The sequence below is a fragment of the Colossoma macropomum genome, unplaced genomic scaffold (assembly GCF_904425465.1).
Source record: "Colossoma macropomum unplaced genomic scaffold, Colossoma_macropomum, whole genome shotgun sequence".
In the NCBI taxonomy this organism is placed as follows: Eukaryota; Metazoa; Chordata; class Actinopteri; order Characiformes; family Serrasalmidae; genus Colossoma; species Colossoma macropomum.
In genome coordinates this window covers 37,655,275-37,667,688 of record NW_023494785.1, presented here as the reverse complement: position 1 = coordinate 37,667,688, position 12,414 = coordinate 37,655,275, and the positions used below count along the sequence as shown (strand labels likewise).

Genomic DNA, 12,414 nt, shown 5'->3' with positions numbered 1-12,414 from the left:
ATCCAGGGTCTCCACACAGTGCCCCAGTTTCCCCACACAGTCCAAAGACATGCAGTCAGGCCAATTCGACATGCTAAATTGCCCCTAAGTGTGAATGTGTGTGTCTGCCCTGCAACGGACTGCCGACCTGTCCAGGGTGTGTCCTGCCTTCCGCCCGGTGACCGCTGGGATAGGCTCCAGCAACCATCCGTGACCCAGACGGATAAGTAGTTTAGAAAATGTGTGCTTGTGAACTAAAAATGACAAACATGCATCGTGTAGTTCCTATTAGGCCTTCTCTGCAGGCCTAGAAGGCCCTGAGGGTTCCCCTCTGCATAAAACCATCACTTTACATTGATTCATTTTGATGGTCGGCCTTATAAGTAAAATATAATACAGCACAAAATATCAAAGTCATTTGTAATCCAGATAAATCTGATGACTTCTATGCAGTGTACCTTGTTCCTATGCTTGGTCATATCATTCAAAAGACAAAATACTTGTTTCTCTGTAATCTCTGATTGAAGTGTGGGGACTTTTGCCTGCCTATAAATGCCTTCTGATGTTTGGCTGCGTCACGTTGTTCCAGCATGAAAGAAAAATGATACATATGTTATCTTAGCATGTTTCCCTCCCCTCCTACCACCCTGAGCAAGGGAAAACACTCCCTCCCAGAGTGCATGTAGCTCTGCTCCAAGCTCCATGTACATACATATGTCGACAGACAAGCTTCTTCCTTCTCCTCTCTTTACTCTCTCACTTTAGGCTTTTAGACGGGTTGTAAAAAATGTACTTAGGAGTTATTTCAGCTCATTTATGCTAGTGAGGTAGTTCAAATGTCCAGCAGTATTTCTGTCGCTCTGTGAGGCTGAGAGGCTGTTACTGGGGGTAAACTGGTGATGGATCGACTTGAACACACACACACACACACACACACACACACAGTCCATCTCCTGCCCACAAAGGTTAGGTAATTATACTTGTGCGCTGGATTATTTTAATGATAATTAAATACTTCTTTTTTTCCTGAAGTCTTTTTCTCTTGCTTTTGTTGTGAAAGTGCAGGGAAAAAATGAGAGCAATGTGGATGCTAGTAGACTAGCCTGCTAACTGGGGCTTCGCCTTGTCTACATCTAAAAAGTAAAAAAAAAATACACATTAAAATCAATCTTAAAAAAAATGAACTGTGTTTCGGGAACTACAGAAAACATACATCAAAATATTGAAATACTGTTTTTTTGGCTTTTCTGGAAAACAGACGATCCTGCTGACCGTCAGAGTTTGACTCCAAGTTTGTTTTGGAACCTGCTTCAATCCTATCCTGAAGAAAAATCATGTCCTGCTTCACTTGGAAAGATGTCACATTGAGGAAGAATAATGCACTCTGACTTCTGATAAACTGATAATTAGCTGATATAATTAGCTAATTAATCCCTTTCTGAGCTGAACGAGGTGTGAACAACAGAGAGACACACTAAACTATACAGTGCAGGGGCTGCAAGCCTGGAGTTCGAAAACACTGAATTAAAGTTCTGTGTAGTCTGTCGTTGTTACCGGCTTCTGTCGCATCTTACAGGTGAATCATTCACAAAGTACCGCGAATTGAAAGCACCGTGCAGCGCAGTCACTCCCTGATTCGGTCCTCAAAACGGTGGTGACTATTCAGTGTGACGTTATGCGAAATGCAAGAATACTGCATGCTAATCTTCATCATTAGCATACAGTACAGAGTCCAGTATATAACAAAAGCCATGTACTACAGGCTAAAACCCTATTGGAGCTGGATTAGTTTTACCTACGTGGGTGCTGTAATTTGATTGAATGCTGACAAGATTCATGATTATAATCTAGGATGAATCTGCCACGTCCGTAGTTTACTAAGTCTGCTAAGTCGTAATTCCAGAGTAAATGACCTCCTATATTTCACTGAACTCTGAGCTTCCTCGATAATAGTAGTCCTGTTCAAATCAACATCACAGTAACGTAATAGCAAAACAGTGTCTCTATTTTTTTATTTTTATTTTATTTTTTTGCAACCTAAAGACAGGGCTTACAGCTAAATGTCCCATTTCCTTGATCCTCAAGTTCATAACAAGACTACTGAATTCAGCGTAGATTCCCTCCCGTCCGCTATTATTACGCACCATCATTTGTAATCGCTGTTGATATAATGTGCCACCCCACACTGAAATGGGACGTGACGTCTTCTCCTTCGTCTTTCTCCTTTCTTGCCGTACTATCAGTTGAGCACCAAATACTATCAGGTGCGCACCAGATACTATCAAGTGAGCACCAGATACTATTTTACAAGAGAACTTACAAGAGAAAAAAAAAAGAAAAAATGAAAAACAAAACATAGCTACAACATAGGACACATGAGAATTGAGTTACATCATTCACAACTTAAACATATAGCATATAGTTGAGCAAGCACAAGGGTCCTGACTTTAGAGATTCTGTGAATCCATGTATTAAGAGTTCCAGGGCCAGCACTGCTAATTCTTGCAGATGACAGTTCCAGATATAGGATGTCCAGTATGGTATGGAGCCAGTGACACATGGATAGGTTGTGGGGGGGTAGCCAATGCTGGACAATGACTTTTTTCGCTGCCGTTAAGCCAGCCAGCTATATTTTCCTGGAACTTTCCGTAATGGGGAACTTAGAGTTATCATTAAGTAAATGATGTTCAGGGTCCATGGGGAAGTGGGTCTTGGTCAGTATAATCTTTATTTTTAACCACACCACAAATACATTCAATGACACTGAATCGGTTAAATGTTATAAGTCTTATTTGATCTTTGGATCATTTTGAAGAATAATTTGATAAAAAAAACATATTACAGTACTGTGTTCTAAATGTGTTATTTAGTATGTTTGCGGCATACAATGTAAAATAATCATATGTCAAAATATAGCTGACCTACAATAAATATATTTTCCATATCTTGCTTTAAAATGTTTCTTGAATTTGTGTACTCGAGACATTTTTTTTTTACATTTGTTTTGACAGAAAATGGGAACAAAGTTATCCAAAGTGGTTTGATTTAAAACGGTGCATTGTTCAGAAAGTTACAGACTTAGATATCTTATATAGCCATAATAAAATATAGCCATTTTATTTATTACACAAAACCTGTAGTGAACCTACAGGTTTTTATATGTAACATTTATGATGGAAAGATGTGAGATCTGAAAAAAAATAGTCTTTGGGTGGACTATTTTGTCTTACGTTCCCCTTCATGTACCCCTCCACCATGAAGATGTTTTAGGCCAAAACATTTTTACAAAACTATTATAAAATGTGTCAGGCATCAGGAAGTATACATCTAACGCTTTTGTATAATAACTTTAGGTGAGGGAGCTTTTAGAGGTGGACTCTGGATGACTTTATTTACATCTTAAGCATTTAACTATGTAGACATTTTGAAAAAAATGGTGGAATTCAACTTTAACACTGTGCCAATCAACCCATTCTTTTCAAAAGCTTAAAGCTAGGCCTTAAGTTTGGGCCAAAAATGTATCTTAAGGAAACTAAACCACACCTATTATCATGCTAATTTCAAATAAAGAAACACTGCTAATATGTAACTGATTTAGTGCCACTAATTTTATGTATTTTTGGTTTGGTTAAAAATAAATTTTCTATTTTTTGCTTTATTCTTTGAAACTGTAGACTTTTCATGTTGGGCCAACCAACATGCTGCTTGACACAAGTACACAATACGAAGTCATGAATGCACTAATTCCAAAAAATCATTTCTGGCATTGTAAGTGTCTGTTTTTAGCTAAAATGCTTATCTTTAATTTGGTACTAACTGGGTTATCCTATTGTACAGTGTGCTTGGGATGTATAGCAGAGAGTAAAAACTGTGCCAACCAACCCCTGTGCCAGTCTAATGGCCTAATAAAGCTAGGCCTTCAGTTTGGGCCATACGTTTCAAAACTGAAGGTAAACAAACCACCTAGCTACGATAATGCTCATTTCTGTTAGCATCACTAAAGGATTCTAGTTGTTTGTTAGGGCTAAGCTAACAGTGATTCAAATGGACATTTTTTGGCCATTCCACAGTGAACATCAAGAGTCTGTGTGGCTTTCCTCCCACAGTCCAAAGACATGCAGTCAGGCCAATTGGACATGCTAAATCGTCCCTAGGTGTGGGTGTATTTGCCGGTCTGTTTGCCCTGCGATGGACTGGTGACCTGTCTAGAGTGTGTCCTACCTTCTGCCCAATGACTGCTAGGATAGGCTCCAGTGACCCAGAAGGATAAGTGGTTTAGAAAGAGTGTGTTTGTGTGTACATATATTTTTCATGGGTTTAAGCTTGTTAGCTTTTTCTGCTAATCAACCCAACATCATGTCTCATCGTCTTGGTAGGTGTTATTTTGTAAATTATCATATTATTTAATTCCATTATCATCAGTATAACAGAGCTACAATCTATTTAGTGTAACTTAAGTAGCCCAATGGTCTGTGATTCACTGGTTTTGCTAATCAAACCAACAAAACATTGTGGTGGCAGAGCTGCACTGACATCATTAATAGGCTGACAGTGCATGTCAGGCTGAGAGCGCATGTCTGCAGCCAGACCCTTCTTGTTTTTTTCCAGTGGGACAGCTTGCTTGGCTGAGTCTATCCATATACCACAGAGAAACAAAACCCTGATAGGATAATTTTCTTTGTTTCCAGCCAAACCTTAACAATAAAATTAGAGTGCACGGTGCTACAGTACTTGCAGGGTTTCAATAAAACAAGCATGATAGTTAGATTAAATAAACATGATTACAGCCATGGCCCCTCAGCACATCACTGATGATGATTTACTTTCAAAAATTGTTTTTAAAAATGCAGAAAATTATTTTCACACCACTTAAATACAAAATGTGATTTTTTTTCTTGTATTTATTTATATTATTTATATTATTATATTGCTAATTTTACAAAATTTCTGCATGATAAGATGTTAACACTCATTCGAAGTGATTTGATGTGAAGTATTCCATTCTAGAGGAGCTTACCAACTCAGAATTGTTCACAGTGGTGGTGATAGAAACTAGATATCCAAAGCAATTAATGCCTTTAAAAGAAAGAAAGTTATTGCATGAAACAGTTATGAATATGCTACCTTTTTTCAGATTTAACACTGTTTAATCATAATAAGCATTACATGTTAAACTAAGAAGATACATATAGTTTTAATAATCATTTTAGATAACAAAATTGTCTATATTTGTGTTGTAGACCTTGCAACCCCTGGTTCCTATTACCACCACTGTAAAGAAATCCGAATTGGTATGTTTCTCCTGAATAAACCATTTCACTTCAAATCACTTTGCATGACTTTGTTTATATCTAAACCAGTGAATAATGCATAAGTTCATGGAAGCAGGTATGCATCATTTTAGCCAAAATCTTTCACAAGTCTAGTTGAATTCCTTTTTGAATTCTCTCTATGTAGGCCGTGTATATATTCAATATGTAGATGTGCTTTGATTTGTGATGACATCAAAGCCTATTTTATGAGTATCACTCACTGAATCGATCACCTAAGATTGTTTTGATAAAATTAACAAACTTCTCATTAAGAATGTGTTAAACGAACCAGTTCAGTAAACCGAATCAAACATAACTTTTATTAATATTTAGAATGAACCACGTGAATAAACTGAAATATTAGTGAAATATCAGTGATGGAAAATCTGATTCTGTTTCCTGAAAAGAATCCTTCAGCACATTTGTGATAGGAAGTTTATCTGTCAGTATTAATAAATAAACATGAATAAACTTCCCATCACACGTGTTAAAAAAATCGGTTCTGCAAACTGAATCAACGAATCGTTTCCATAAGCTGAAATATTAGTGAAATATCACTGATGTAAATATTGATTCAGCTTATTGAACCGATTCTTTTAACACATTGGTAATGGGAGGTGTATTCATTTTGTCGAACCGATTCTTTTCAACTGTTCGTATTATTGAATCAACTTCCTCTAACGAATTTCAAAGAAGCAAGCTGAATCAAACGTCCCAGCATTAATGCTCAGAACGAATTGTTTCTAAAAACTGAAAATTTGGTAAAATATCATTAATATTACTCATATATGATGTCTTTCTCTTTTTAACTTTTCAACCTCTTGAATTCTTGAGTTCGCCGTCGTGCGCGCCTTTAGGTTAGAAAATCTCTGATGACGTAGTACCAAATCTCGCGAGAACGAACGTGACTTGCCCCTGTTAAGCCGAATGAGAAACCCCTCCGCTCCCTCTTCTCTCTGCTGTCCGCACGCAAGGTAAAGTTGCGCTACGTCTCTCTGGCTTATAACGTTCATTTTAAACGTTTTACGTCCTCGAAACACACCAGAAATTGCTTCTTTGTGCAATGTGTGTCTTTTAACCCCTCTCCTGTTGTTATAAGTTAGTGGTAAAGGCTGAATGATGAAAATAAACGTCCGGTAATGTAACATCCCTGCATTCGGCTGATGTCGTTAGCTTCGAGGCCTATGTTAGCTCGATGCTAACGACATCAGCCTACGTCTCGGGTATTAACTGCTTCTCTGAGAAAATGGCAGCTTTCAACTAATAACTGAAGTAACCTATAGTGGTTGACTCGTGTGAGCCCTTATTAGGCTCGACCAGAGCTGCGTTTCTGGGCTCATTTGTCCAGGAGGTCTGATAAAAGTTGCTGAGCGCATGTTTGCGGTGAGGGCGGCGTGTATGGGTGCTTAGCTTAGCTAACTTAGCAGTCTGCCAGACATGCCGCTTTACCCGTTTGTATGTAGGCTGATCTGCTTTTGCGTTCATGATTCGGTTTGTCGGTTTATTTTTGGGAGTTTTAGATGGTATTTTGTAAAGTAACGTTGTTGGCTAAGGCGGTAAATTCTCATACATTTAGCTAATGTTAGCTTGTGTAGCCATGGTGGTTTCACTGTACCGGTGTAATGGATTTATTCAATCTTGTCGTTTGTTAACTCGCTCATACGTCATTCTTGTAGGTTTAAGGGAAATTGCACCAAGTGTTCAAAATCTTTGAATAATGCAGTTCTTGAGATGTAACGTTAGTCATTCACAGTGGTTTGATGTGAAGTGTTCATTGTAGAAAAATGTACTACATTTTCTTACAGTGGTGACAGGGACTAAGTTATAAGTTACCATGTCTACAGTCCAAATATTAACCAGTTGTTTTTTTTTTTGGACGGCGGGGGTATTTTGCCTTACGACCGGATGGATGCAATGACATACATTGAAGCCAAACCTTTGTCACAAAATTATAATAAAACAATGTCAGACATCAGCCACCATATAATCTAACCACTTAATGCAGTAACTTTCTGTGAGGAAGCTTTCAGGGCACTAAAACATTTGTAAAGTTTGGTTCCTATCACAATCACGGTGAACAATTCTGATTCTCTAGAACGGAGTGGTTCACATCAAACAGCTCTGAATGACTGTTTACATATCACACAGATTTCTTTTGAAAAATCAGTGGAGTTCTTCTAAGTTTGTCTACATATAATTTTGTCTTGCAGATGCCTGGCGGTGGTGTAACAGTAAAAGACGTTAACCAGCAGGAGTTTGTCCGGGCGCTGGCAGCCTTCCTGAAAAAGTGAGTAGTCCTCAGTCTATCTGAAAATGGTCATCTATATATCTGCTTCAAAGACTTATTAAAACATAGATCCAACAAAGCGTCGGTTTAACAAAATAGCACTTTCCTGTATAGCTCAGAAGTCCTTAGACTCTTACGTTGCTTGTTTTCCTGCAGGTCAGGGAAGCTGAAGGTGCCAGACTGGGTTGACATTGTAAAGCTGGCCAAGCACAAGGAGCTGGCCCCCTGCGATGAAAACTGGTTCTACATTAGAGCTGGTAAGTGTTCTGCATTTATGAAAGCCAGGCAATAAAATGCATAGTGGCAGTGTATCTCTCAGTGGTTCTCTCTACACTACCTGCTGATTGACATGGGTCAGAAAGATGAAGGGAGAGGAGCTGAGAAGTGGGAGATAGATAAATGATAAAGGAGTGAAGACAGAAAAAAGAGGAAGGGAAGAACAATGTTGATGTAGGGAGAGAGAAGAAAATGCATAAAGTGAGAGGAACAGAGAAGTTGAAGACAATGTAAGAAAAAAATGAAAGGGGAGGGGAAAACAGCTGTGAGGAGTAGAGAAATGGGAGACGGATGGATAATTGGAAAGGGAGAGAAGGAAAATTATGAACTGAGAGGCAAATGAAAAAATAGAGGGAAAAGTTAATGGGAAGGATGGAGAGAAAATGGATAGGATCGGAGAAATTGGAAATCGAACAGCGGGTTAACAAAGATGAGTAGGAACAGAGGGTGAAAAGGGCTAAAGGGTGGAGTTAGATAATAGAAGGGGAAGACTCTGGGAGAAGGAGAAAATGGGTAGATACAGAAGCTGATGAAAGTGTGAGTGAAAGATGGAAAGACAGGAAAAGGAACAAGCAACAGCTAGGATGCTGAGGAGTGGGGAAATAGAGAGAAAGGATAATAGATAAAGTCTCGGAGAGAAGTTAAGTGATAAACTGAAGCCACAGCTGAATGCAGTGTCTAGTTTTCGGTATGCCCAGATTCTCTGCCTGTATTGTCTATTGTAAAGAGACCTGGCTGGGCTTAGTATTTTGTTTTGCTCTGAAAAGATGTACAGGATTGAGAAATTTAATGCCTGACACGTTAAGCAGCGACACTCATTTTTAAGTGTGCTGTTCACCAGCTTGCTAAGTACTGTCTCATTGTCGTTTGCCACAGGGATACCAATGCTGTACTTTCAATTGGTAGAGCTAGCAGTGCAGTTGAATACACACTACAGACGGATTAGCTTCTCAAGTAGTTATTAGACAGCAAAACACTTGGAACACATGAGCAGAGCCTTTAATGGATGGCAGGGAAAAGCAATTATTGGCTTACGAAATTTCTGCTTCACTTTGTCGCTTCTAAGCTACATGTAAATTATGGATTGGATGTTTTGAGCATTCCCCTTATCACCAGTTTTGAATGATGAAATATTGCAGCATTTGTCCCGAAGTGTGCTCAGTTAGAAGAATATTGACTTTAGAAATCTGCAGCAAAACAATAGATGGAGAACTCAAACTGTTCAGACAGACTGGCTTTTTAATGCCATTATGCTCAGCCTGTAGACAAGCGTTTTCCGCTGTGCATAGTTAAGCATCTCATACGTTTTCTGCTCAAACATGCAACAAGGCTTCTCGCTGAGATGCCCCAGCTTGACAATTACGTTCCCAAAACTAGAATAATTTGGACGATCAGCAGTTCTGACATTTCACAATGGATACCTCTATTCTGAACACAGTGGGTGTGTTGGATTTTACACGCTATGGTCTTGACAGCTGGAAGAGTTGGTTGAAAGCAAGTGAATCTGTCTGGAACTCCAGTTCCTCATCACTTCAGTGCAGTTTGTCTCAACACCAGTGAGTGAGTCTGTAAATTCCTTTAGACAGCATGACTACTGCACCACTTCTATCGACAAAAGGCGAGAATTGTTTTTTTATTGATAGAGTGAGTTGAGATCTCGAAGGTACACATAGTTTAAAGATGCTTGCGTCTTTCTTTGCATGTTGCCGTGTGAATAGTTGTTTGAGAGCAGTTGTTTGAGAGTCGTTGTCGCAGTGTGCTTTTGCCTTTGCAAATGGACTGTGCTGTAGTGGGTATTTGTCAAGAATATTGATCCAGCTTGATGTAATGCTTCAGTTTAGCTATAAAGGAGAATTATGCTTTATCTTTTTAGGCCTTAACGCTGGAGAACAGGTTTAGAATTTGTACTTGCGGTGAAAAAAGTGGTTTAGCTTTAGTACTTAGCAAATATCTGAATGCTTAAGTATTGCATGAGTATTACGATGTTTGAGAATTAAATTGTGCTTTCAAAGGTTGACTGGTACTTGTAAAGTGTACATTGTTAATCCCTGCAGTTACTGTAAGACTGAGGTTTTACATGTTTTCTTACATCTTCCCGACCTTTTCCTCTCGTTGCCTCCTTAGCCTCTACAGTCCGTCACCTTTACCTGCGTGGTGGTGTCGGCGTGGGCTCCATGACCAAGATCTATGGTGGGCGTAAGAGGAATGGAGTGTGCCCCTCTCACTTCAGCGTGGGCTCCAAGAACGTTGCCCGCAAAGTACTTCAGGCCTTGGAGGCTCTCAAGATGGTGGAGAAGGACCCCAATGGGTGAGTGCTCTGAGCTGGCCATAAGTACGTACATGTAGATGATGGGTATAAAAAAAATAATTTTGTTCACGATAGAGCTAGTAAGCATTGTCCACACGGTCATGGTAATATCTGAGCTTTCAGTTTATGTTGCGCATTTTGATGGTATGTACTTAGTCTTGCCTATTACATTCCATCTAACCCGACTGGCTTTTCTCCTGACAGTGGGCGCAGGCTGACTCCACAGGGCACCAGGGACCTGGACAGAATCGCCGGTCAGGTGAGGACTCTTCTCAGCCTTAGCCAGTCTAATCTCTCACCTCCCTGGCTTGAATCTTGGTAGTAGCTAATGCTGGTTAGCGTAATGGCATCTAGCTTAGCATATGAACCACACTTAAAAAATTGAACGTTAAACTATAGGCTGCGAATTTTCAGAAGTCCGTGGGTGAAACTCAACAAGGGTTCGAAAGCTATAGAAATCCAATCAGCGCATCAGTATTCTGCATGAGAGAGTCAGTCCAGATGCACATTTGCAATGAAAACCCGAATCCCGCAGTCATCCATCACTCTAAAAACCTTAAGCCGGGTGTCCCAGGGCTTCAGAGAAAGTTTCGACCGTGAAAGGTAACTGCCTTCGCGGGCACAATAACTGTCAAGTTGAGAGCCTCAGAAAGAAACATCAAGAAACCTCCCCCTCCTTCTCCCCGAAATGCCCTCGCAGCCGTTCGGCCTGCTTGCGGTAGCCAGCCTCTCGCTGCCAGCCGTGCGGCTGTGACAATCCAAGGCTGCAGGAAGTAAACAAGCCGATTGAATTTCATGCTGGCTGAGCAGCCGTATGGCGGCGTTTTTATTCTGCCTGATCCCATAATGAGCTGAATTCAGATAAGCTACCCTGATTTCTGCAGCACGTCCCCCAGTCCCAGTCAGGCGCGGCCGTTCTGGCTCTCTTCTCACGGGCCGAGAACGAAGGTGTTTAGCGGGCACCAACATGCGCGTCTCTTCAATTTCCTGACTGACAACAGGGTCACAAGTGGGCAAATGAGCAGTTAGCACTGTTTGAATAATTTCTCTAGAGTATTATTTAATAAATGAATGATTCAGTTGAGAATGGTAATGTTTAACTTTGAATGGAGGCTAATGGGGCATCCCAGCCATGGACCCCACTGCCTTTTCAGCTTTGATTTATTTACCCATGCTAGCGTGACCAAAGTATACCCTTTAAGCATCTTAACAGTTTGTTCTCTTTGTCTCCTCCAGGTTGCAGCTGCAAGCAAGAAGTCTTGAAATGTAAAATAAAAGTTTGTGAAATTCAAAGCTGTTCTGTTTTTATTACATGAATCTTTGCTGAGATTGGAGGCATTGAGGTTAACTACTTAATGTCTTGACATTTTAAATGTCAAATGTGCTGCGTCTTGTATGAAAGAACTTCACCTGGATCAAGTCAAATTGCTGCTTATGATTGTCCTTACACAATAGTTCAATTGCTGTGTTTGAATGCCTCAGCAGGCAGCTGTAATTGGCATTTGCCAGAAGAAAGGTTGCATCACAAATAGTGGGCACCTTAACTGCCCTGGATTTTTGTAGTTGGTCACATTGAAGTGACCCAGACTGTTCAGTCATTTGAAAGGGTTTGTCCTCTTATTGATGCAGTAAACAGATTTTGAGAACTTACTCTAAAGGTCAATGCTGTGGTTTTGAGGGGCCAGGGATTTTACAGGCTTAGCAGAATATCTGGGCAGCAGTGCCCTCTCATGGTCAGACAGGGTAAGGTCCTGTGATGTGCTTGGCATGAGACCATGGGAGAGTCTTATTTAAAACGTAGCCCATTCCTAAAGCAGAATTTCACATTTTTCAATGGTTTAAATGGAAGTAGTGATGGAACAGAGCTTGTGGTGTCTGCAATGCAAATTTGGCCCTTTTTCGTGCCATCCAGAACAACCAGGGGGCCCACATGTCTTATGTGATGCTGGTCTTGAGATAATAGTGGTAAAGCTGAAAGGTTTTCTTTGGGGACTATTTTTGGGCCTTATAATGTCCTGAATGTAGTTTCCTACCTTGAAGTTTTTTAAAAATGTTATATCCTGATACTTCATCTTAATCAGGCAGCACATTCATGACCATTACATGTAACAACTAATTAAAAGTGTATGAGACACTAGGACGTCTGGTTCCCATCACCACCACTGAGCAGTTCTGAGTTTTTTTTATGAATGACTTACTTCATAGCTAACCACTGACTAGATTTTAGCCTTTTAATCTAAAAGGCTGTTCTA

The 12,414-nt window shown here is 40.0% G+C and overlaps 1 protein-coding gene across 1 annotated transcript; it reads left to right on the top strand.

The window, feature by feature from the left end:
* The first annotated feature begins 6,203 nt into the window (after positions 1–6,203).
* Positions 6,204–11,455, top strand: rps19 (ribosomal protein S19). The gene is made up of 6 exons (XM_036593333.1): positions 6,204–6,265; positions 7,502–7,578; positions 7,735–7,835; positions 9,979–10,162; positions 10,367–10,421; positions 11,399–11,455. Exons 2-6 carry the CDS (start codon positions 7,502–7,504, stop codon positions 11,423–11,425), a joined length of 444 nt encoding a protein of 147 aa, XP_036449226.1. The 5' UTR covers positions 6,204–6,265; the 3' UTR covers positions 11,426–11,455.
* The last annotated feature ends 959 nt before the right edge of the window (positions 11,456–12,414 follow it).

What these genes read in the sequence shown, in the direction of transcription:
- rps19 (XM_036593333.1), top strand. Translation starts at nt 7,502, where the DNA reads ATGCCTGGCGGTGGTGTAACAGTAAAAGACGTTAACCAGCAGGAGTTT. An exon ending in CTGGTTCTACATTAGAGCTG is followed by an intron (nt 7,836 to 9,978) that starts GTAAGTGTTCTG and finishes TTGCCTCCTTAG; the next exon opens with CCTCTACAGTCCGTCACCTT. An exon ending in TGGACAGAATCGCCGGTCAG is followed by an intron (nt 10,422 to 11,398) that starts GTGAGGACTCTT and finishes TGTCTCCTCCAG; the next exon opens with GTTGCAGCTGCAAGCAAGAA.